The 26259-nt window shown below is 45.5% G+C and overlaps 1 protein-coding gene across 2 annotated transcripts in view; it reads right to left on the reverse strand.

Annotated features, from left to right (window-relative positions):
• Positions 1–556: 556 nt before the first annotated feature.
• ANO9 (anoctamin 9) overlaps positions 557–26259 on the reverse strand; it is a 215514-nt gene continuing 189811 nt past the window's right edge. For both annotated transcript variants that reach the window (XM_030201205.1, XM_030201206.1), the window contains exons 21-24: positions 18276–18386; positions 15801–15894; positions 14965–15077; positions 557–2539 (exon numbers count right to left, since the gene is read on the reverse strand). In XM_030201205.1, the coding sequence (XP_030057065.1) occupies positions 2512–2539; positions 14965–15077; positions 15801–15894; positions 18276–18386 (346 nt within the window). In that variant the 3' untranslated portion in view covers positions 557–2511. The remainder of the gene's footprint in view (positions 2540–14964; positions 15078–15800; positions 15895–18275; positions 18387–26259) is intronic.

The following is a 26259-nucleotide window of genomic DNA, read 5'->3' on the forward strand; positions in this document are numbered from 1 at the left end:
GTGCTGTTGGTCTCAGTTATGACATTTCAGAAGCCAAGGGTTTGCTGGTTAAAGAATTAGCTAAGAAATGTGATCTATGGGTCCCATTCTCTGATACTTTGGAATCATTTTCTTTTGGTTTATTTTATATGAGGGGGAGGCACTAAACACGGTGAATTTACATATAGTAACATAGTAGATGACGACAGATAAAGACCTGCATGGTCCATCCAGTCTGCCCAATAAGATAAACTCATTGCATACGATATGAAGTGATACATCATATGTATACCTGATCTTGATTTATCCTTGCCATTTTTAGGGCATAGACTATAGAAGTCTGCCCGACACTGGCCTTGTTCTAAAATTTCTGAAGTTGTTGTCAAAGCCCCCGAAAAGATCCACTCCAGCCCATCCAAATCTATTAAGCCTCGATCAGTGCACAGACCATAGAAGTCTGCCCAGCACTGGCTTTCCTACCTGATCTCCTTATCCCATCAATGTGATTGTTATTTTATATTGTAAGCCACATTGAGCCTGCAAATAGGTGGGAAAATGTGGGATATAAATGCAGCAAATAAAATAAAATAAATCTCCGTTAAGTTGCATGCATGGATCTGTAGTTCAGATTTTCTTAGAAAAATCAAGAAAACAGAGCTGCAAACCCATACATGTGACAGGGTGAACTATGACTCGAGTAGTCTATTCATTATGACAAGGAGGCGGGGCCCGGGAGGAGAGACTAGACAAGCAGAACTGTAACCTTCGCCAACCAGATTTTGGGTGGGTATATGGCATTAAGTCTTAGCATTGTATTCATCCTTTGAGAGCAATTTTTCTTCCATGCATATGGTGATATGGTCAGGAAATATCATCTCTGGAACAGTTTTCCAGTCACGAGAGGGCTCAGGGCATTAGTTCCACTATATCTCCACTGAAGTAGCAGTGTTGGGCTTCACTGGCTCTATATGGGCCTTAGTATAAGTTGCATGTTCACAGTTGCACTGTGTCTTGTCCTTAATTTTCCATTTATGGAGAAGAGATGCACATCAACCTGTAGATACTCTAACTCGGTTGATGGCAGTCCAGCGTCTGAGGAATGTTAGAGCCAGGAAGTGCAATGTTTGGGTCTTGAATGAGATGTTTTTGGATCATTCACTCTTACAGTTATTTGAGGTGGTAAAGGTTGAGAATGGAGCTGATACATCAGCCTAGCTGTATCTTTCATCAGCTGGGTCAAAATGCTGTTTTTAAAATAGTGAAAATATTTTTAAGTTAACACATATTTTACTGTACAAAAAATATTTAGTGGACCTGTCAGCCACTTGCCCTTCCCCCACCTCACTCCATGCAGCAAGTGGTCAAAATGCAGCAGCCCTTTGTGCAGGCAAGTGAACAGATGGAATATATAACTTACACAATATGTTTTTCATTAACTGTTCTTTGTTACAGATTTTGTGTGGATGGGTTTGGAGTACAGAAAGGCAGGCTTGGATTTTCAATTGCCTATGCTGCCCAATTTGGAAGGTGCCATTCCACCATTTGGGCCTGCTGCCAATTGTAATCCTCAGCCTGTGCCTGCAGCAATAGGAACTTTAAGTCAGTGTGGGGCCATTGAGCTGGCACACACTCACAGGCCCTGTGGTGGCCCAGCAATTGCATGGGTTTCCATATGGGATAAAAGCCTTGTGAGCGTGCACTGGCTCACTGATGCCGATTTTACTTTCTGTTGCTGTAGGTACTGAAAAAAGAGCAGAAGGGACCAGACCCACCCCTAGTCAGGGGCAATCCAGGGGACCCTGCCACCAGTGCCTGTGAGTGTCAAATCTGGCTACAGTAGAGGGAGGAGGGTAAAGAATGGAAGCTCAGGAAACTGCCTCAGTAGGCCTCTGCTTAGTCAAAAATGCTGATTAAGTAACAGGTTATATTATTGAGTTCTCGGTCTTTATTAAATAGATGCCAAAGTTAAACTGTCTTTTCAAGTTAAAATAAAAGGCAAAGTTTTCCAGTGACTGATAATGCTAAAGCATCCGAGGACATGGCCATGGAACTGATCAATGGGTGGGCAAGCACTGAGAAACCCACTTTTGTACACCACATGATCCAATGCTGATGCCATAAAGTTTATCTTTTTATGCCAGTGTGATTAAACACGAAGGTACCAAAGAGCTCAACCCCATATCAGAATATGACTTCACTCAGAACAACATTCATATTTAATTAAATTTCTTGTCAGTTGAAAATGGTAAATTCCTTGAAAGTTCTTGGCTTTGTTCTCTCTCATGTCATCTACCTGCAGGCTGTCCCAATTCTCTTTCAGCAGGTCCGCCAGCACAGCTACCAGCTATGTCAGCACTTCACATGGATTTCGTCAACTAAAATAAAAATTGAAGGAGAGCGAGTGGGGGGATTTTTCGTTGCTGCTGTTTCCGAGAAATATAGGTCTGCCAGCGACCCTGGGGCACAGCCCACCTGAGCTTCAAGACTTGGTTCTGCCTTGACCTCACCATCCTCCTCCTCTTCTTCCATGCATTATACCTGTATTGAATGGTCGATGACACTGGAAGATAAACCAGAAACAACATTTAGAAGTAATTATGTTCAATTCTGCCCACTGCTTGATAGCTTTGTAATTTACTGTTGTAATCTTACGCTGAGCTTTTTTCAATGGAAAGGCGAATAAGAAATAAATCGATTGATTAAAGCTGTAATGACCAGGTGATTTGGTGCTTGTTTCTTACCCTCTTAACACCTCCTTACATTCTACTGTGCTAACAGATGGATTTTCAGAAAATGTTGAGAACCTCCTTTTGCTAGTTAAATTCAGCTGAACCTCCTTGGCTTGGTTTTAGACAGAAAATTACCCCCAATAAGCTTGCTTAAACCTTAGCTGTCTTACGTAAGGTGTCAGTCTCTGTGTGGCTGAATTTACCTGCACTTGCAGTTCTCTCAAGGAAGCCCCCACCCTGATTTCCCTCCCATCAACCCCTGATGTCCCCTTGCTGTTAAAAAACAAACAAACAAACAACACACCCTCAGGTACCTGGAAACCAGTGCTAACTGCCACTTCCCCTGATCTAACCCCACCCGAGGACTACCCACAATTCAATCAACTTCAGCTTAATTTATCTTGTCCATGCCAAACAGTTTTGAAAGGTTTTGAAGTTCTTAGCAGCTGGATGCCTCTGAAAATTGACCCATACTGTTCATGAGAGACATTACACTTACAAAACTGAAAGTCCTTCTTGTCCTAACCCAGCCAATCACCCCCCCCCCCCCCCCCCCCCCGCGTGAATCATGACACCCTCCCCAGGCATCACCTTCAAAACCCCCCCCCCCCCCCCCCCCCACACACACAAGTGCATCGCTCTTGCCTCCTGGGACGTAGCTGTTGGCTCTGCCGGTTCCCTGCCCCAGGAGAGCAAGTAACGACAGAGGGAGAAGAACCGGTGGAGCCGACAGCCGTGTGGCTGCTCCCTGCACCCCCTTGCAGCGTGCACCCCGGAGGGACCGCCCCCACCTTCCCGCCCTTGGTACACCACTGCCTGGGAATAAATGCAGCATGAGCAGTGGGGGTGGAAGCTGATTTCCAGTATGTATCCATCTTTCTCTGTTGCTGCTTCCCAAACTGACAGGCAGATGATCAAAAGCCCCGCGCTGTTCCAAACAGCGCTCTAAAATAGCGATGGAACAACATTGGGCGCTATTAGACCTATGATCAGAGATAATGCATGCAAATTTAAGCAGCGCAATTATCTCTGATTATGGAGTAGAAGTGCGGGAGAATTGTGCCTGAGCATGCGCTCAGCACAATCCTCCCGCACTTGTTTGACAGGTCTGGGCTGGAGACCAATGAAAAGAGGACGTCCATCTTTAAATCGGAAGATGGACGTCCTCAACTGCCCTGTTGCAGGGACGGCCAAATTTCAAGGAGTGTCGGAGGTATAGCGACGGGGCAGTTGAGGATGTCCAAAATTTGGACGTTTCTGCAATGGGCAGTTAAGGACTCCAAAATTGGATGCTTCTATGAGAAAGACGTCTTTCTTATAGAAACATCCAATTTTGGATGTCCTTAACTGCCCATTGCAGAAACATCCAATTTTGGACGTCCTCAACTGCCCTGTCACAGGTTCCTTCCCGTTTGCTGTGCCTGTGTTGCAGTTTTCTTATACATTCAGGTATAGTAGGTATTTTTCTGTCCATGGAGGACTCAAAGTTACAAAAATAAATAAATAAAAAACAAAAACAAATCAGAAATAGTTGAAGTACTATCTAAACCTGGATCCCTTGATTCTCAGCCTGCTGCACTAACCATTAGACTACTCCTCAGCTCTGCATGGAAGCCTATTAAGAAGTTAATTAAAAAATATATATTTTAGTACCATGAATGTCCATAGTTCCTGAAGCTATCATATATAGCCTGATATCCCTTGCTAGTTTCACATTTGGGGAAGGAACGGGCCTGCAATCACTCAGAAATTAAACAGGTGAATTACCTTAATCCTTCCAGTGGACTACTACTCAATCAGAGCACTTTTCTGTAACTTTGGACAGGCCAAGTACCAGGTCTAAATAACAACATCCCTAACAATCAATAATCATTTCCATAGTACTACTAGATGTACACAGTGCTGTACACATTATATACAGGTACTTTCTCCATCCCTAGAGGGCTCACAATCTAAGCTTTTGTACCTGGGGCAATGGAAGTTTAACAAAGAAAATGTTCCACTCAATGTGGAAACTCAAACGCGTGAAACAATTCTTCCCGAGGGAAACATTTCGCAACTGGATACAATCAATGGTACTAAGCCATGTAGACTACTGCAATGAAATTTATGCGGGATGCAAAACCTTAAAGAAACTTCAGACTGCTCAAAACCCTGCAGCTAGGCTTATCTTCGGAAAAACACAATTTGAAACTGCAAAACCCCTTCGCGAAAAACTACACTGGCTCCCAATCAAAGAATGCATTGCTTTCAAAATCTGCACTCTGGCTCACAAAATTATCTACAGTGAAGCTCCGGGATACATGACAGACTTGATCGACCTACCAACTAGAAACACATCCGAATCAACACAAACGTACCTAAATGTGCAAAGGACTCAAATACAAATCAACTTATGCGTCCAGTTTTTCCTACATAAGCACACAACTGTGGAACGCACACAACTCTTCCGCTGTACGATTCCTTAGTGTGGCTGTGCCACATGAACTTTATCTTACCACAACATCACTTTGTATTTGTTTACACCAGAGTCTGTAACACTTCTCCGGTACTATATAAGCCACATTGAACCTACAAATAGGTGGGAAAATGTGGGATATAAATGTAACAAATAAAAAATAAATAAAAATAAGTGACTTGCCCAGTGGTGTAGCCAGAAGGCAATTTTTGGGTGGGCCAACAGGTTGGATAGGTGGGCACTAAAGTTGCCAACTTTTTTGAGAGAGAAAAACAGCAACCTGATGCACCCATGTTCTGTCCCTATCCCACTCCATGCTCGACCTCTACCTCACTCCCCATAACTTCAATGAGGGTTGCAGTGCAGACTTCAGTGGCTGCAGGCCAATTGAGAGCTAAGGGAAGTACAATCAGTGCTTTTTTTGTGCCGGTACACGCTGGTACGGCGTACCAGCACCTTTTTTCTGAGTCCGAGGGCTCACCTGTCCGCTCCCTGCTGTTTGCACCTGGCCGTGATCTTTGCCTTGTAAAACATTTCTTTTTTACCGAAGTCGCGAACCGGCAGCCTGAAGAAAGCAAACAGCAGGCAGGCTCGCCTCCTTGCATCGCGTCGCTTCATTTCCTTGCATTCTCAGCACGTCCCACCCTCCTCTGATGTCATTTCCTTTCCTCGAGGGCGGGAAGCACTGAGAATGCAGGGATGCAAGGAGGCGAGCCTGCCTGCTGTTTGCTTTCTTCAGTCTTCAGGCTGCCGGTTCGCGACTGGTAAAAAAGAAAAGTTTTGTAAGGCAGGGAACACAGCCAGGAGCAAACGGAAGGGAGCGGGCAGGGGAGGGTGGGCAAGTGGGGCTGGGGGGTGTGTGGGCAAGTAGGGCTGGGGGTGTGTGTGTGGGCAAGTGGGACTGGGGTGTGTGTTGGCAAGTAGGGCTGGGTGTGTGTGTGTGGGCAAGTGGAGCTGGGGTGTGTGTGTGGGCAAGTGAGGCTGGGGTGTGTGTGTGGGCAAGTGGAGCTGGGGTGTGTGTGTGGGCAAGTGAGGCTGGGGGTGTGTGTGTGGGCAAGTGAGGCTGGGGGTGTGTGTGTGGGCAAGTGGGACTGGGGTGTGTGTGGGCAAGTAGGGCTGGGGGGTGTGTGTGGGCAAGTGGGGCTGGGGGGGCTGGGCAAATGGGGCTGGGGTTTGAATGATCTCAGGGGCAGGTGGAGGCTGGGGCGAGTCACTGGACATGGAAGGGAGGGGGAGGATAGGGGGCAAAAGAGAATCGCTGGACATGGAGGGGAGGGAGGAAAATCATTCTGGACATGGATTGGATGGGATGTCAGGGCAGGGGAGGGAAGGGGAGAGAGAAGAATGGAGAATTGCTGGACATGGATGGGAGGGGAAGGCAGGGAAGAGAGAATTGCTGGACTTGGATAGGAGGGGATAGGAGAGGAGGGCAGGGGAGAGAGGAGAATTGCTGGACATGGAGGGGAGGGGAGAGAGGAGAATCATTCTGGACATGGATTGGATGGGATGGCAGGGCAGGGGAGAGAGGAGAATGGAGAATTGCTGGGCAGGGGAGAGAGGAGAATGGAGAATTGCTGGGCAGAGGAGAGAGGAGAATGGAGACTTGCTGGACATGAATTGAAGGGGAAGGCAGGGAAGAGAGAATTGCTGGACTTGGATAGGAGAGGAGGGGAGGGCAGGGGAGAGAGGAGACATGCTGGACATGGATGGAGGGGAGGGAAGATAGGAAGGAGATGCACATGGATGGGATGGCAGGGGAGGAAGGAGAAATGCTGGAAATGGATGGAGAGGAGAGCAGAACAGGAGATAGAGGAGAATTGCTGGACATGGATGGATGGAGGGGTTGGCGGGGAGAGAGGAGAAATGCTGGACATGGAAGGAGGAAAGTAAAGAAATAAATGGAAAGGAAGCCCTGGAAACGGAGTTAAGAGAACAGATAGAGAGCAGCAGAATCAGACACTTGGACCAGTATGGATAGAAAACAGTCACCAGACAACAAAGGTAGAAAAAAAATCATTTTATTTTCATTTTAGTGTTTGGAATTTGTCCAATTTGAGAATTTACATCTGCTGTTTTTGCACTGGGCATACTGGAGCTGTAACATCTTACAGAAATTATTTATAATAAAAAAAAAATCACAAGTTATTGTTTTTCTCCTATACTAGTATATTTTCAATGATGCCTGTTTATATGCGCCATGGCTGGTACAATGGGTGTGGCTAATGTGGGTGTGGCTATCATCGGGGTGGAGCCATATGTGGTGACCCTGCCCATAATGAGTACCGGCACCTTTTTTTCTACAAAAAAAGCACTGAGTACAATACACTGCACTCTTCAACCCCATTGAGCCATGGTCCTCCAACACACATATGGTATTGAAGCCAAACACATGCTGCATCCACAGAACCTCCTGGCCTTCCACCAACAATGGATACTGAGCACAGCAAGGACATTTTCCCATAAAACTCATCAAACAAAGAAATTTTGGTTTCTAGTGTAATCTCAATAACATATTATAAATTAATTTTAAAAAATCTATAAAACAAAAGTACTCAGAACCTAGAGCAAATCTACCATGCCAACACTAACTTCCAAAAACAAGGATCCTACCTATGAAAAGGAAGTGCCTTAAATATTATAGTGGGGCCCTAAAATACAAATACATTTATCAGGAAAGCTGAACAAGCCAAATTACTACAGAATGCTACATAGAAACTTTGTGCTAACAGAATACCTCAGTCACACACAGAGAACACAAATGCCAGATACAGAATAAGTGACCACAAACTCTAGAAATAAATTAAACAGAAACCCCAAGAAACCAAACCTTGAATGTAGTACAACACCAGAGAAACAAGAAAGAAAGGCATTTCCTGTGCAAAATATAAAGATGGCACATGCATGGTGTTAGGGGTTGCAACTAGGGCAACTGTGCTTGATTCCCTGGCCAGAGAAAGCCCTCCTGCTGGAAGCTGAAGGCGCAGCCTGGTAATGGACTTTCCTAGATTTCCGTCCTAGACCCCAGTCATGTTTAACATCAACTCTGGCAAGATATGCATTTCCAACATATTATATTCACAACATTGAAAATAAAATAATTTTTTGTACATTTTTGTTGTCTGGTCATTTTATTTTTCAAATCATATTGGTCCCAGTCTCTGGTTTCTGCTTCCCTCTGTCTTCTCTTAACTCACTTGCCAGAGTCTCCTGTCTGACATTTCTTCTTTCTCCATGTCCATCATCCATCTCCCATCTCTGTTTTTCTATATTTCCTTTTCTAGTATCTCCCCTGTGTTCATATCCCCTCATCCATCATCATTCCTCTGTGCACCTATGCACCCCATGTCCAGCATATCCCTTCTGTGTTCCTATTCTCCCCCCGTGTCCATATACCCCCCTCTCCAGTGTCCAGCATTGTATCTCTATTCCATATCCCCCTTCCCCCCCCCCCTTGTCAGGCATTGCTCCTCTGTGCCCTTATGCCATCCCCATACAGCATCTCACATTTGTGTCCCTGTCCCATGCCCATCATCTCCCTTCTGTATCTGTACACCTCCCTATGTTCCCTTTCTCCCTCCTCCATACCAATGTGTCCCTCTCCTCTCTGATCATACCCCAACCAGCTTCTCTTCCTCTCTCTTTCCTTCCCCTTATGCATCTGGCTATTTCTCCCACTGTGGGTTCAGCAATTGACCCCCTCTTCCTTTATCCCTTTGTCCAGCATCTTTCTCCCTTCCCTCTAACCCTTCCCATAGGTCCAGCAACTTTCTCCCTTTGCTCCAGCCCTCCTTACAGGTCCACATCTCTCTCCTTTCCCTTCAGCCATCCCCTGTATATCCAGCACCTCTCTCCCTTTCATCCAGCTCCTCCTACATGTTTTGCACCTATCTCCCTTTCATCCAGCCCTCCTACATGTCCAGCACCTCTCCACTTCAGACTTGTGAGTTCTTGTACCAAGTAGAGCGCTGCTGAGCCCGGTACTCGGACCAGGTTCCACTTGGCGGCCGGACAACCCTGGGTTTTACCTGCGCTGACTGCCGTTCCCCAGAGGTTGAGCCCCTAGGTGCGGGTGGCCTGCAGGACTTACGAGACGGAGCAGGGAGCGGGGTGGTGAATGTAACAGCCAGACAGGCAGCAGTCAAGAGAGTGATTCAGGTACAGGCAAAGTCAATAGGCAGGCAGCAGGCAAGGGAGTAATCCAGGAACAGGCAATGTCAACAGGCAGGCAGCAGGCAGCAGGCAGGGGAGTGATCCAGGTATAGGCAATGTCAATAAGCAAACAACAGGCAAGAGAGTAATCCAGGCACAGGTAAAGTCAATAGGCAGGCAGCAGGTCAAGAGAGTAATCCAGGTACAGGCAAAGTCAGTAGGCAGGCAGCAGGCAAGAGAGTAATCCAGGCACAGGCAAAGTCAGCAATGAGGGACAAAGTAGAGAAGAAGCACACTACTGAGCAAGTAACACCTACCAAAGTAGAAGCCGAAGCATGGAGTCCAGGAAGAGCTCAGCTGATAAAGTGCTGGCGTCTGACATCAGCAGGGAGAAGGAGCACAGCCAAGGACAAGAGCAAGGGAAGGAGGAACCGGAAGACCAATAGGAGAGAAGCAAGGGAAGCCAGGCAGAGAGGGAGCAGAGCCAGATGCATGGAAGCAAAGCAATCAAGGAGCCTGCAGCCAGAGAAGAACTACACACACATGGCTCAGGGCTGTGCCAGTCAAGTGTGCGTGTTGACGGGACCCTGCGCAGCTCGAGAACGCCGCTTGTGTTGAGGTAGGGGACATGACAACTTCAACCCTCTATACATCCAGCACCTCTCCACTTTCCCTCCAACCCCCCCTGCATATCTAGCACCTCTCCCCTTCCCTCCAACCTCCCCTTGCAAATCCAGTACCTCTCTCGCTTCCCTCCAACCTCCCCCTGCAAGTCCAGTACCTCTCTCGCTTCCCTCCAACCCCCTGCCCCTCGCAAGTCCAGCACCTTTCTCTTCCCTTCAGGCCCCTGCTCTCCCAGGGCAGCACCTCTGCATATTCATTACCCCTCCCCCAACAAGTCCAGCACCTCTCCCTTCCCTTCAGCCCACTCCCCTTGCAGGACCAGCACCCCACTGTTTTCCTCCCCCTCCCCCGCAAGTCCAGCACCTCTCCCTTCCCATCAGCCTCCTCCCCTTGCAGGGCCAGCACCACACTATCTTCCTCACCCTCTCCCACCCCCACCACAGCGCTTGCATTTAATGCTGTCGGTGCTGCTCTTGCACCTCACAACCTGCCACCCCTGCGGCAGGACTTACACTTTGCTATCAGCGCTGCCTGACAGCAACTCTCAGATGCGGCGCCAACATCCTGCTCCGGGGTCTTCCCTCTGCTGCGTCCCACCCTGCGTAAACAGGAAGTTGCATCAGCATGGCAGAGGGAAGGCCCCAGAGCAGGACGTTGGTGCCGCATCTGTGAGTTGCTGTCAGGCAGCGCCAATAGCAAAGTGTAAACACTGCCGCGGGGGTGGAAAACTGTGAGGTGCAGGAGCAGTGCCGACAGCATTAAATGCAAGCGCTGCTACGGGGGTGGGAGAGGGTGAGGATTGGAAAGGGAAATGGGACTTGATATACCGCCTTTCTGAGGTTTTTGCAAATACATTCAAAGCAGTTTACATATATTCAGGTACTTATTTTGTACCAGGGGCAATGGAGGGTTAAAGTGACTTGCCCAGAGTCACAAGGAGCTGTAGTGGGAATCAAACTCAGTTCCCCAGGATCAAAATCCACTGCACTAACCACTAGGGTACTCCTCCACTCAGACATGGAGGTGTCGGGACTCTCCTTCTGGGTGGTCCTGAGGTGGCCAAGATCAAAGCCTGCAACGCTAACCATTAAGCCACCCCTCCCACCCAAAACAGACCCAGACCATGCCCGCTTGCCATAAGGACATACTGCAGTTTTAGACATCCATACCCTACTCTTATAAACTCAGGATTTGGACGGCCATGTAATATGGTTGTCTTAATGTTAGTTTTCTAACATAAGGAACACAGGGGCCCTTTTACCAAGCTGTGGTAAGAATTAACGCGTGCTTACCGCTGCTTAACATGGCGTACCATAGGGCACGCTGTGGCGTCCTGCGATACTTTGGACATGTGTGCATGCTACCGGCACATTAAAAACATTTTTTAAATTTTACCACAGGGGTGTGTCTACGGGGCAGAGAGTAGGCATGTCTGCACTACTCAGTTACCACAGCTGCATTACTGTGCACTGATTAGCACAAGATTAGTGTGCAAGTCCTTATCGCCAATTAAACAGGTGCTGGTAAGGGCTCCTGTGCTAATGGCAAGATTAGAGTGTACAGACAAACTGCAGATGTAGAAGGAACACCAGAATCCCACAGAAAAGCAGGCAGCAGGGAGCAGGTGTGGGAAATGGATCTAGGCACTTCAAACACAGACCAAGGAACACCAGATATGAAATTAAGACTATTATTGATGACTCTAGATTATGACTCAAAATGGTACCATGCCTCAGGAGTCTCTTCAAAGTACTGTGTTGTAAAAATGATAGTCACAATTGAATATGTCTTCTGTTGTACAAATAACAGTCACGAATGAGTCTGTTTTCAAAGACTCTGTGCTTCCAGCAAAAAATCCCTTTGACCCAGCACAGCTTTGGGGGAGGAGTAGCTAGAAACCAGACATGGGAGAGAGGCTCAGCAGGCAGACTCATTCTTGTCTGTTGTTTTTACAACAGATGTATTCATTTGTGACTGTCATTTTTACAAAACAATACTTTTAAGAGACCCCTGAGGCAGGCACGTTTCTGCCGAAACATGGTACCATATCAAATTATTAGAATGTGGCCATTAATACAAATATTCAAAAATCACCCTTTTCACTGCTGGCTCTGTTAATTTCTAAGTGGTTCATGTCATTCCCAGGGGTCTGGCTCTGGTCTCTTCTGGCATCTGTGACCCGCTTAGAACTGAAAGGTGATAGCAGAATATAAGTCCAAATGTTAATGTTAATGGCCTTATCACATGAAAAAGACCTACAAAAGGTCATACTATGGCCACTTTTGGCCGCAGCTTAGTAAAAGGACCTAATGTACTGATACCCAGCTCATACCATTCAGCAACAGCGCACGCTATTGATGCCACAGAGAGAACACCAGGGATTTTATTTTTCCTGTCATTTTGGGTTAAAAATAATACAAAACAACATGGTAAATGTTGTTGACATTTCTCACATCATTTCTTTTTTTTTTATTTTTGCAATTTTACAAATTAACTTTACAAGTGTAATACTTGACGAGCAAAACAAACAAACATTTCTGCAATTTACAGCAAAAAACATTGCTCAGGAGATAAACTTTAGATATAAGTCATGAATATTGCTTAACACTTATCACAGACATATTTCAATAACTCAATCTCAATCATTGATATCAAACTGCTCCCAACCTTTTATCATTTACAAAAATTCTTAAATGTTCTGGATCTGTTCCAAACAGCGCTCTAAAATAGCGCTGGAACAGCATGGGGCGCTATTAGACTTATGATCAGAGATAATGCATGCATATTTAAGCAGCGCAATTATCTCTGATTATGGGTTAGAAGTGCGGGAGAATTGTGCCTGAGCATGCGCTCAGCACAATTCTCCTGCACTTGTTTGACAGGTCTGGGCTGGAGACCAATGAAAAGAGGACGTCCATCTTTAAATTGGAAGATGGACGTCCTCAACTGCCCTGTTATAGGGACGGCCAAATTTCAAGGGGATGTCGGAGGTATAGCGACAGGGCAGTTGAGGACGTCCAAATTTTGGATGTCCTCAACTGCCCTCACTGGCAGGTTTGCTGTACAGGGGGGAATGGGGGCTTGCCAGCATGCAAATACATGCTGGACAGGGCTCACCATTCCTCCCCAATGATCTGCAAACCCTAACACCAGCTCGGAGCTGGCTTAGGGTTTGTCGCAGCCAGCAACCCAATCTTTGGCGCACTGGTCGCTGATCATTGGGGATGAATGCGTTAAGCGCTGATTAGCATGCATTTGCAAGCTACTTAGCCCTTGAGTGCGTTGTTTCACGCGCTCGAGGGCTCTGATCACGGGGCGGTAGCAAACGCTGGCACTAGTATGGCACTAACAGCCTCTAGCGTTGGCATTTGCTTTTGATCATCTGCCTGTAAGTATTTTATTATGCATTTACAAGGGTAATTAAGATAAAATTAAGCCCCTATTGCCAAGACATCCTTTCTAACATTTAAGAAGGCTCTTCTTCTATCCTGGGTTTGTTTTGTGACATCCATATATATCCAAATCTTTTCACCATAGAACAAGAGTTGTGAATTAAAAAAAAATAAGCGTTTGGCCGCTTCTAAATCTTGTTCGAATATAAAGAACACAATTAAAGTCATGCAGTCCAAAATTCCAGAGGCAGATGATTCAAGAATATCAGTCAAATTCAGTTTTTCTTGATCCTTTTTTCTCTTTGTCTGTGACTCCATATCTATTTCTGTATCTGTTTTTTTCTTATTTGAAATATAATATACTCGATTTACTGGAGGAATAAGTTCTTGGGAATATTTCAAATTTTCTGTCAGATATTTCTTAAATGCATCCAGAGGAGTAGTTCCCATGAATTTAGGAAAATGTAAGAGGCGTAAGTTCAAGCTCCGATTATAATTTTCAATCTATTTGATTTTTCTGTGAATAAGATTTTTATCTTTATAGACACTATTGAAAATTCTTGTAATTTTTTCACCTCTTCCTTAAGTTCAACCGTTTGATTATAGGAGTCTTTTTTAATAGCGTCTAAGGATTTGGAAAATAAATCAATAGTACTCACTAAGGTAGCAATCTCTGCTGTAGAGTTGGTCAGTTTGGTATCAAGTTGTTGGAGAGCTTCCCAAATGCTCTCAAATGTAACCGTCTCCGGTTTTGTTAGTAAAGCTCTAGGCTGAGTTTGTGGGTCCAGAGATCCCAAACCTCCGTTAGTTCGACTCTCCTCAGTGCCTCCTTCCAGAGTTCCTATAACATCGACTTCCAATGAAGGAATCTCCGACTGGGAGAGAGGTGCTACGGGTGGAGGCGGTGGATTGAGAACCGGTGGGGGGGATAAGCTAACATCCAGCCCTAGGTCCCGAAGGTCTCCTCCCAAAGGGACAGCAGGGCACCTCCCGGCATTTTGGTCTGGCGTCCTCACGGTAAAGCTTTCAATGCTACGTTGCAAAGGTGAGGAGGTTCTAACCGATGAGGCGGCGGTTCTAACCATACCTTTTCGTTTGGTATGAGGCATTTTTTAAAGAAGAAATTCAATCTTTACTTGCAATGCGCACAGGAGAAAGTTAACTATGAGGTCGACATGTCGCCATCTTGAAACTCCTCCTCTGCTTCAGGTGACATTTCCCACATCATTTCAATTAAATGCACACCCTCATAAAATACATGAGTACACACAGAGAGTCCAAGTACACAATTACCCTTCTTAAGAGCAGGTGGAGATGTATATGAGAATTTGTGCACTATAGGGATTAGTCTGACAGACTATGTTATAAAGACAACATTCTGCCTGTTTGCCTTTGTAAAGAGGTCCCATATCAAGTCCCAACAGTGCACAGATGCCTTTGTAAAATATAAATATTAGAAAACCACCTCCACTAGGCACTTGCCAGGACATTTTACATACTTTGTTATGAAATGTCTCCATGTGTGAATATCTTATCTGTATAAAGTTATACAGATATCTCCTCTCTGAAAAGTAATCTCCCAAAAGGCACTTTCCAGATTCTGGAAGATTCTTTGTCCTTTTCTCATACCTACCTAAGATGATCTAGCAGTTCTGCATGTTTAGCACTTAAATCTTTATTTTTTACAGACTGGGGAATATCTGGCACAAACCAGGCAGCGATGAACTTGATACACACAGCAACGTGCTGAGGGAAAAAAGAAGACAGAAAAACAGGACAATAAAATATTACAGCACGTTCATCATTGATCAGAAACCTATAGTAATCCCACAAGTAGAAAGACAAGCTTCTCTGCATAAGTACATAAGCATTACATATAATAACTCTCTACGATTCCCTAATGTGTCAGTACCGTAAAGGCGTCGGCCAATTCCGGTATGAACAAATACAGTAATGTTGTGGTAGAATAAGGTTCGTGTGTACAATGTAAACCACATTGAGACTGCAAAGAGGTAGGAAAATGTGGGATACATATGTAACAATTAATAATAATAAAATAATAATTACTATACAGGGACAGACCGAAGATCCATCAAGCCTAGTATCCTGATTCCAACAGTGGCCAATCCAGGTCCAAGTACCTGGCAAGATCTGCAACCAATGTGTGCAGTCTCTGTGTTGCAGGGATCACAACAGGAGCTCAAAGTGCTGTATTTTCACCCCCACTTTATGCCATTCTCTCATCCATTCTCCAGTCCCTCAAAAGTTGTCATCAGTAAATTTCTCAGGGTCTAAATCTCCTAGGCTGCTGCTCCACCCTTAAACTTCCAGATATTACATATAGTATCAGGTGTCCCAGGACAGGAGCCCCTTCCCCAGGTACTGCTGGGCCTAGAATATTTGTTCCGTTTTGGGCAGGTCTCATGGGTGGCATGCAGTCAGTCAGCTACAGGGATCTAATGTACTTACCTCAAACAAAATCACAAAAGCCAGACGGGCTGCAAAAATATGCCAGAACTGCACAGAGAAGCTGTAGTCATCAGAATTTCGGTAATCTCGATACCTGCCAGATGAAAAACGCAAGCATGTCGCAACTACTACTACTACTTATTTCTAAAAACAAAGTAACTCCTTTTTGCCTTTCCTGCTTGTTAAACCATATTCAGAACCCGGTTTTTTTTTAATTGTAATTTTTATTGGAACAAGCCTGTAATGCGAACACAAAACTGCATGTAAAGCAAATTGCTTGAGGTTCTTACAATGTCACTGTATATTCTTATAATGAACATAAACACCACCTCCCTCCCCCCACCACCCTTCCCCCCACCTCTTCAGCCTTGTCTCCTTTCATTTAGTCCCATCACTCAGTAGTCACTCCAGTTCAATAATTATATTCAGAACCTGTTAATCCTACAAAGGCAGTGACTCCATGACAGCCCTAAATCCAAAGAGGCCATTTCTGCTTTCCAAAGCTGTGTAGAAAGCACTGGGGAAGTTAGATGAGTCCAAGAAATGTTATTTCTACAATATGATTACAAACAGGACACTCTTGTAGAATTAACCAGTGAAAGCAGGTCAGGGCAGTTTCTTTTTCCAGGAGTTATGAAATAGCTGAATCTGTTTTTATTTTCTTTGCAACAGTATATGCATGAGAGAGATCTGCATGCACTACCTTCATTCTATGTAAATCTCTCTTATGCATATTCATTGTGGGTATCCTGAAAACCTGACTGGCCAGGTGTGTCTCGAGGACTGGTTTGAGAACCTAGGTGTATGTTCAGGACTGTGCTCACAGTAGACATCTGGAATTTCAGCATGCACTGTCTAGTGGAGGGAAGGAACAACTGGTGTGCATGTGTTAGTATTTACTCTTTAGTACTTTCTTCTTGTGGCTTTGGGTCTTCAACTCAGTCAGAACCAGCAGTGCTGTAGCGAGGTCAGCTGACACCTGGGGCGGGTCGCCGCTGCACCCCCCCCCTCCCCCGGGTGCAGCACAGCGCACCCTCCTCCCTCCGGAGCGCGTACTTACGAGGGAAAGCGGCAAGGGATGGGCGGGAGGCCCGAACCGCCCCGAGTGCATGTCGCTGGAAGCTGCGTTGGCTCCGCTGGTTCCCTGCTCAGGGAACCAGTGGAGCCGACAACCCCCCAGCGGCGTGCACCCGGGGCAGACCGCCCCACTGCCCTCCCCTTCCTACCCCACTAAGAACCAGGTCCAGGAACTGGTACCCTGAACCTTCATTTACAATTATCCTTCATCCATTAAATCTGAGGATGGTTTCACCTTACTTTATACTCTCTCTCAAGTCGTTATCATTTGGCTCCAGAAAAAGGAAGACACGTTGATCCAGTCTGGGTTTTGCTTCCATTGAAAGCAATGGAAGTAAAACCCAGACTGGCTCAATCTGTTCTCCTTTTTCTGGAGCCTTATGGTAACACTACAAGTCTCGACTTACTTTCATCCAGTCATTACTACAGCAGTCCTCAGTGGGTGTCCAGTGTATATGCACCAGGACACCTTCTAGAATCCTGCAATCATGGGCCTTAACGTGGCCACTAGGTGTCATTATTGAGCTATGAACCAATGGCTCAATGATGAACACTCCAGCATCCCTATTCCCAACCAGCATTGACAGACAAAGCTGCTCATGGCTATTTATTCCCCTGTGGCTTAATTTTATAGAATTCTGTGGGAAACACTTTGATCACATTATTTGCCCTACTCTCTGCCCTAGATCAGGTTCAGCATCTCATACTACTCTGTTTGGTCGACAATTGTGTTTTGCAGCCAGCAGATTCCACCTGCTCCTTTAGGCTTCCAGCTCGGTCGGAACCAGCGCTGAGATCTACAACCATGCACCTAAAATCACAAATAGCCAGGGTTTCTTTCCTCTGCGTGCTATCTTCTTCCAGCTCAGTCATGATCAGACCCAGACACTCTAAGCATTTTACCAGAGACTGGGAATTTGGGAGTTGGTGGTACTCTAGTTTTGGTGTTATTTCTTATTATGTATGATATTTTGGAATTCATCTAGGATATTGTTGCAAATAATTGAATATAAATCAATAAAATTAATTAATAAAAAGCAATTTGCATACACTGCTGGATCACAGGGGAAACACTGGAATGCTCTGTCTAATCTCTCTTGGACAGTGTTTGAATCTCAAGAAACCGACAGGCCTCTGCTCCATGCTCCAGTCCCAACCCTCCCCTCACATGCAGCCTGCAAGGAACATGTGGGGAGGATGAGCCAGAAGTAGATAGAGCAGAACAAAGTCGAATAAGCCAGCTTTTACCCCCTCTCTTTCACAAGGGGGAGGATGAAACAGAAACTTGCAGAGCAAAGAGAGTTCCTTAGTTTCCCTGCTAAATTCATAGCCGTCATTGCTTCTATGCCCACTAACCTTAGTGAGAATCATTGTGATAAGACCCTTCTAATAGCATACCTGCAATCAACAACATCCTGAAACTGTTGGGGTTTGAAGGCGTTGGTGTGCTGCTCAAAGTCCTGGATGTGAAATACCGATAGGCTGTGGTTTATGTAACCTGTCAGGCAGCTGTGGAGGCAAACAGAAAATTACCAAACAGACTACACCAGATTGCCTGAAAGGTATCCTTAATGAAAGCAGTGAGGAAAAGCAAATGTGACAAGCAGGGTCTGATCAAGGGGTAGCGGCACCCAGAGCCAACTTTTGTTTTGTGGTCCTATCCTGCAAGCAGATGCCAGGGCTCATATTGTAAGAAAGGCCCCATGCCTAGGGTTACCATATGACACTGGAAAAAGGAGGACACATTGATCCAGTCCGGGTTTTGCTTCCATTGAAAGCAATGGAAGTAAAATTCAGACTGGCTCAATCTGTTCTCCTTTTTCTGGAGCCATATTCCTAGTCCAATGGAAGTTTCAGAACCTCAGTCATATACTTTTTAAACATATCAGATGGTGACATAATCAATGAGCATGGATTTGATATTTTGTAACTGTAAGATGGAATAGCATGTGCTATACATGAGCTGTGTGTGTAAATGTCACATGTAGGTAGGGTTACCATATGGCTCCAGAAAAAGGAGGACGGATTGAGCCAGCAATTGAAAGCAATGGAAGTAAAACCCGGCTGGCTCAATCCATCCTCCTTTTTCTGGAGCCATATGGTAACCCTACCATGCCAGAAGGTAACTGTTTTTCTTTTTTTTTTTCCCCAAAATTATTTTATTGATAATACAACATTGTACAGACGTATCAAGCCAATTACATATATCTGCAAATAGTTTCTTCCCCTTGGTCCCTTGACCTACCCTCCCTCCCTCCCTCCCTCCCCCCCCCCCCCCCCCCCCCCCCCCCTCAGTCCAGTGGTGTCGGTTCCTGTTCTTGAAATTGTTCGTACAATGACCATATTTTTGTGAAGACCATTATGGAGCCTTTCCGCTTGGCCGTCAGTTTTGACATCTGGTATAGAAAGTCTACTTTTTGAGTCACTATGTGTAGGTCTGGTGCTTCTACTTGTTTCCAGGCTCGTGCCAGCGCTAGCTTGGCCGCTGCAAAGTATTGGGTAGCCAATCTGTGTTGTCCACTAGGTATTGTTCAAGGTCTGAAGTGAAGTAGACAGTGTTCTGCCCCTTTTGGGTACGGTTGTTGCAACACAGTATTTACCAGCTCCACCACCCCATCCCAGAACACTTTTACTTTCTCACACTCCCACCATATATGGTAGAATGTGCCCCTATGGCCACACTCTCGCCACCATTGTCCCGAGGACCCTGGATATATCTTTTGTAGCCTGTCTGGGATATAATACCACCAGTATAATATTTTGAACCCATTTTCGTTTATAGATTGTGCTGGAGACGCTTTAAGTAGATATTTTTAGTTACCCATCCATGTTGTCCTGGGATATGTGGTTTGTAACGCCTTCTCCCATTTCTTATGATAGGTCACCTGTGGATCAGTCCTTCCCAACTGTGCAAGATATATCCGGGATATGCTACCTCTGCCCCCTCCCTTACGCATCGCTAATTCTAGGGTTGTTTCTTCTAATTCTAGTTCATCTTGTGCGCGCCTTCTAATGAAACTGCGCAGGCAGCAGTAGTATACAGGGTCTCTCTCTGTCAGCCCATATTCTTCCTGGAGTTCAGAGAAGCTGATCAAGTTCCCCTCTGCCCAGACTTGGCCTAACGTGTGTAGGCCTGCTTTAGCCCAGTGGTCAAATACCTTTTCTGATCTCCCTAACGGGAAGCCCTCCGCCCACCTTATTGCCGTTTGTCGGTAGTGTGTCCTTTCTGGAAACATGCACCTTCTAATCTGAAGCCATGTCTGGAGTGGGTGTTTTAGGCCTAGAGGTAGCCTCTGTATTATGTGTACCAGCTCTCCTCCTGGTATCCATAAAATGTCTTCTAGTGCATATCTGCCTATCCATGCTCTCTCCCAATGTATCCATTTCTTTACTGCCCCGGGGGCCCACTCTGCCAAAGTTCTTAATTGCGCTGCTTGATAATATAGGTAAAAGTTGGGTACTCCCATACCTCCCCGCTCAGTTGTCTGGTACATCATGGCTCTTCGCACTCGCGGTGGGCGTCTCCTCCATATGTACCGAAACATCTTTCTGTGTATTAGTGCAAAGAAAGACATAGGGATTGGGATAGGTAAAGCTAGAAACAGGTATAGTAGCTTGGGGAGCAGCATCATCTTAATGGCATGGATGCAGCCTTTCCATGATGTGTTGAGACCTTCCCACCTATCTAGATCTTGAAAGAGTTCATCTATCTTTTGGGGAAAGTTAGCCTGAAAGAGCCCTTCTATTTCGGGAGTTATCTGTATTCCCAAGTATTTGATGGATTTTTGTGCCCAGACAAAGGGGAATGCTGCCCACAGGCTCGGTAGCTCTGCATCCGGTACTGTGATATTTAACAGGACGGATTTGGTTAGGTTGGGCTTAAATCCCGACATCGCCCCATAATATGTCATATGGTCTATTACCTTTTGTACTGACATTGCGGGCTGCGTGAGGGTCAGCAGTATATCATCTGCGAATATCATAAGTTTTTGCTCTTTTCGTCCTCTCACCACTCCCCATACTTCCTCATCGCTCCTCAATATACATGCTAACGGTTCAAGAGATAGAGCAAAAAGGAGCGGGGAGAGGGTACACCCCTGCCGAGTTCCCCGCCCTAGTGGGAATGTGTCTGTATATGACCCATTCATTTTTAACGCCGCTATCGGGCCTTTGTATAATAGCTGTAGCCATAGCATATATCGTCCCGTGATCCCCACCTGCCGCAATACTGCAAACAAGAATGTCCAGTCAACTCGGTCAAACGCTTTTTCTGCGTCAATGGAAAGCAGCAGTGCCGGTATTTGGTCATCTTGCGCATATTGAATAGCATGGATAAGACTTTGAATGTTGTCAAATGTTTGTCGCCCTGTTATGAAACCCGCTTGGTCTTCGTATACTAAATATGGTATCTGCTTTTCAGTGGCGTACCAAGGGGGGAGGCGGGGGGGGGGGGCGGTCCGCCCCGGGTGCATGCCACTGGGGGGTGCCACAGCGCGCCTGTGGGCTCCGACTTCGCTAACTTCGCTCGTTCGCTGCAGCTCCCTCTGCCCTGGAACAGGCTACTTCCTGTTCCGGGGCAGAGGGAGCTGCAGCGAACCAGCGAAGTTAGCGAAGTCGGAGGCCACTGGCACGCACCGCGGCACCCCCCCCCCCCAGCGGTGTGCGCCCGGGGGGTGTCATTTCGCCGGGAGGGGGGGAAGGTGTCATTTCACAGGCGAGGGGGGGGGGGCGCGCATCGGCGATCTGCCCCGGGTGCCATCCAAGCTAGGAACGCCACTGCTGTTTTTGTAATCTGTGGGACAGTATTTTTGTAAAGAGTTTATAGTCTACATTGAGTAGGGATATCGGGCGATAGGAACTGCATTGTTTGGGGTCTTTTCCTGGTTTTAAAAGTAAAGTGACTGCTGCTAGTCTCCACAACTGTGGGAGTTCTTGGGCCTCTCCTAGTTCATTAAATAGTCTCAGTAGGACTGGTGCTAGGTGTTTTGCAAATAGTTTATAGAATCTGATAGGGTACCCAGCAGGTCCCGGGGCTTTACCATGTGCACTATCTGCTATTGCCCATTGAGTTCTTCAAGCGTTATGGGGGTTGACAAGGATTCACTTCCTCCTTCTCTCAATTGTGGAATGCCGCTATCCTGTAGGTATTGTTCCATTCTTACTGGCCCTAGTATTGGTTCTTTCTCATATAGTGACGTTTAGTAGTCTAGGAAGGCTTTCTGTATTTGTTCTATCTGCGTGACATATTCCCCATCTGCATTCTGTATCCCCCCTACATGGTTTCGCTGGGCTTGTTTTTTGAGTTTATTGGCCAGTAGTCTACCTGCCTTATCCCCAAATTCAAAGTGTTCTTGTTGGGCATGTTGTAATTGTGCAGCTAGACTTTCCAATTGAAGTTCGTTAAGTTTTAATCTCAGTTGGAGCAGCTTCTCTGCCCCCTTAATGTCTGTTGGGCGTTCTTTATGACTCTGTTTTACCCTTCTAAGTTCCTTTCTAATATTATTTTCCTGTTCTGTGCGAGTTTTTTGTATATGGGTGCGTAGCGCTATTAGTTGTCCTCTGATCACTGCTTTAAGACCTTCCCATAAGCTTGCTGCCCGGATCTCGCCTACATCATTGAATTTAAGATATTTAATAATATACTTTTCTACCTCCAGGATATTTTTCTCATCATGTAATAGGGCTTCATCCAGGCGCCAGTATCTCGGGCCTTCAAATATGGGCCCCACTTTAATTACCAACACTACTGGGGAATGGTCAGACCATGTGCGCGGCTCTATATATATTTCCTGTGTCTTATTCGCTATATTGATATCTCCCATCCATCCATCTATTCTGGAATATGACTTATAGAGGAATAATATGTGTAGTCTTTCTCAGTTCCATGTTTCTCCCGCCATATATCTATCAATCCCCATCGGGCCATTAGCATTTTCAGCAGCTTCCTATCTGCTTTTGTGTTTGTTGCTGAACCTGTAGAATTGTCTGTGGGCAGATGTATAGTGACATTAAGGTCTCCCCCCATGAGTAGGTGGCCCTGTTGATGCTGCTGCAATAGTTGTTCTATCCGCTCCCAGAATGGCCCCTAGCCCTGATTGGGGGCATATACGTTTAGAATGGTGTACTGACTGTTGCAGAGAGAGACCACCCTCATCAAAAATCTACCTTCTTTATCACTTATGGTTTTTAGGATTTGCCATGGACGAGATGCCCAAAACGTGATCAGCACCCCTCTTTTTTTAGGTGTGTCTATGCAAGATGAAAATTTAATAATGGGGTACCGTCCATGGCAAACTAGCTTCTCATGACATTTTTTCAAATGGGTTTCTTGTACGCAAACCACATCAGCATTTAAGCGCATCATATCTTTGAACATTAGCTTTCGCTTTATGGGCGAATTAAGCCCTCTCACATTCAGTGTACACATTTCAGTTATCGGCCATGATCAATTGCGTCTCTACATGCATTATCACCCCTGGTACTCCCCTCCCATCCCCTACTGCCCGCCCCCTCCCCTCTTCCCCGATAACCATGTATAACATGCCCTTCTCACCGGATGAGACATGTCTGGTAGGATAGTGATTTATAACCCATGAACATTACCAGCCAGTTGTTTTCGTCTGTCCCTCAGTCAAATAGTATTGCAGCCCTTTCAAATGTTGCCGCTCACAAAGATTTACAAGCCCCGTCTTTTATAATCCATCAGCGGGGATTGGCCCCTGTGTGGCCTGATTGTTGCTTTCTCAGATGCCCTCGCCCCTGCGAGACTCGTTGCCATTTCGCTTTGTTAGCCTTTGGGGCGCTTGTTGAGTTGTTTGGGTGTGCTGATTCTGCCGATGTTCCCTGTTCCATGTGTTCTCGGGCCTCTTCCAGCGAGACTATTCTGCATTGTTTGCCTGCTTTATAAAATACCAAGGCAAAGGGGTGCTGCCATTTGTATTTGATTCCCTCCGCTCGTAGGTGTTCAGTGAGTAGTCATAGCGCTCTTCTGCGTTTAAGGGTGGTAGGTGATATGTCCTGGAACAGTTCTAGCAGGTAGGTGTTCCATAAGATCAGGCCATTCATCCTTGCTTTATGCATGAGGTCTTCCTTGATTTTAAAGTCAGAGAAGCATGCTACGATGTCTTTGGGCACATTGGTCTGGCTTGGGCCCAACGCCCGGTGAGCGCGTTCTATTCGTATATCATCGGGAGAAACTGTTTATTCCGGCGTGGTCAGAATCTGGGCTGCCAGGGCCTTTACCACCTGCTCACAGTTGTTGTGTTCTGGCAGTTCTGGTAGGCCTCGTATTCTGATATTAGATCTCCGACTCCTGTTTTCCAAATCTTCTACTTTGTCGGTGAGAAAACGTAGGTCCGATTGCTGTTCCAGCATGCGGTTTTCAATATCATTTAGGGAGACTGCATGTTCTTCTAGCCCTGCTTCAGCCTCGGTGACTCTATTTCCCAGCTCAGTAATTTCTCCTCAAAGTTCCACGCCGAGTTGCGCAAATTCCTTGCGCATCTCTTTCATTTCTGATTTAATATCTTGGAACCAGGATTTGAGTTGTTCCCATTTATCTGGGGGGATCTCGCTATCTCCTTCTTCTCCTCGCTCTTTCTGAGGTGGCGGTGACCGCGATCGCATGGCGTTCTCACTCGCGCCTGGATCTTCGGCCTGCATTGTGGGCGCCGACTCCCGCTGATGGTAGGCAAAGGTGTTTAAATCCGGCGTTTTCGCTTTAGCGCTCGACATCCCCGTTAGCACTGGCTTTTCGCCTTTCTAATGTGCTGCTTCGGGTTGCTCAAGGGCTCAGATTATAGCTGTATGCTTCATTTTTTCAGGCTGTAGTTCGGGAGCTCCGCTTCTAGACCTCCATTGCGGAGCGTGACGTCACCCCGGTAACTGTTTTTCTGATCATTTTGTTTTTCCATTTAGGTTGGTCCTGTTCTCTCCTTACCACTTCCTCAGATTGGTTTTCTTCTACATCTTTTTCAGGATTTCAAGTCTCTTGTTTCTTCACTTTCCCTGTCTTCTTACTTTTCTCCCCTATATCTATATCTGCTGTGATCTTTCTATTTCACCTTTTTTCTCTCTTTCTCTCATCTGCTTTTTTATCTACAATAGCATAGTCATATTTGTTGTCAATCCTTGATTAAACCAACAATCTAACAAAGTTGCAAACTGACAACATTTTACTTGCTATCAACCTTAAGGTGTCTTCTTTCGAGATACACTCAGAGAATGTGATATAAATGCAACACACAAAACACACACTTATCCTTGATCTATCCCTGCTATTTTCAGGTCACACATCATAGAGGCCTGCCTGGCACTGGTCCTACTTCTCAGTTGTATAACCTTTTAAATACCCACCATACAAGTTAGGTGGCTTGTTATAAACTTATCCTACCTATGTCTGGGAAAAAATGTTTAACATATAGATTTTTGATATGCAAAAATTACCATCAATAAATGTGTTGCACCCTTAATTATAGTAAATGGGAAAAAAATCCTCAGTGACTATTAATTACAGCACAACATGGGTAATAAAACATACTCCATTAAAATTTGTGCAACCAATATACAGTGGGTAGTATTCAGTCCACATTGGTTACTGTTTTTTGGTTTTTTTTTTTAATGCTGCCCACTGTGGGTTTTTTATTTCTGGATATTCAGCACTGGGTCGTACCTGGAGACTGGCAAGGTATAAAATGGCCACCAGCATTTATTCAACTACTGGCGATATTCAGATTGGTACCTGGATAACTAGCCTTTATCTGGATAGGTATCTGGTTAACAGACTGAATACTGCAGCTAACCAGGTAAGTACAAACTCCACCTTAGTACCACCCCTTCACTACTCTATTCTGCCCCCATATTCAAGGAGGCAGGGTGTTTGTTGTTTATATGTGCTGTTTAAGTAGGATAGGACTGTCCCTGTTCCCTATGCCTTGTCGGTCTTTTCCTATTGGCTGGCCTTGTCCCTGTATATGTGGGCTGCAGCCCACCCCTTCTTTTTGGGGTTGAGAGTGCAACTGCAGCATGGTTTTCTAAGAACTGTAAGCTAACTTTGCTGTACCTGTTGCATACTCCCCTTTCAGGCTACTGCAAATAACCAAGTTTTTTTTTTTTATTATTATTTATTTATTGAATTTCAAATTTTACAAGTACACAAACTTGATAAGAAAATTGGCAAAATGAGGTTACAATGTCAGGAAAAAACATACTATTTTATAAGAGTCTCCTCAAACCAATATAAGTCCACATTGAGGAGTTCAAAATGCAATTATTGTTGAAGATATAACAGGCAAAAAAATAAAATCAATTACAAAGAGTAGGCGGACGTAAGTTAGACACTACTTTTAATTTCAAACATTATTACTAGTTGGAGAAGTTAATC

The sequence above is a fragment of the Microcaecilia unicolor genome, chromosome 4, assembly GCF_901765095.1.
Source record: "Microcaecilia unicolor chromosome 4, aMicUni1.1, whole genome shotgun sequence".
In the NCBI taxonomy this organism is placed as follows: domain Eukaryota; kingdom Metazoa; phylum Chordata; class Amphibia; order Gymnophiona; family Siphonopidae; genus Microcaecilia; species Microcaecilia unicolor.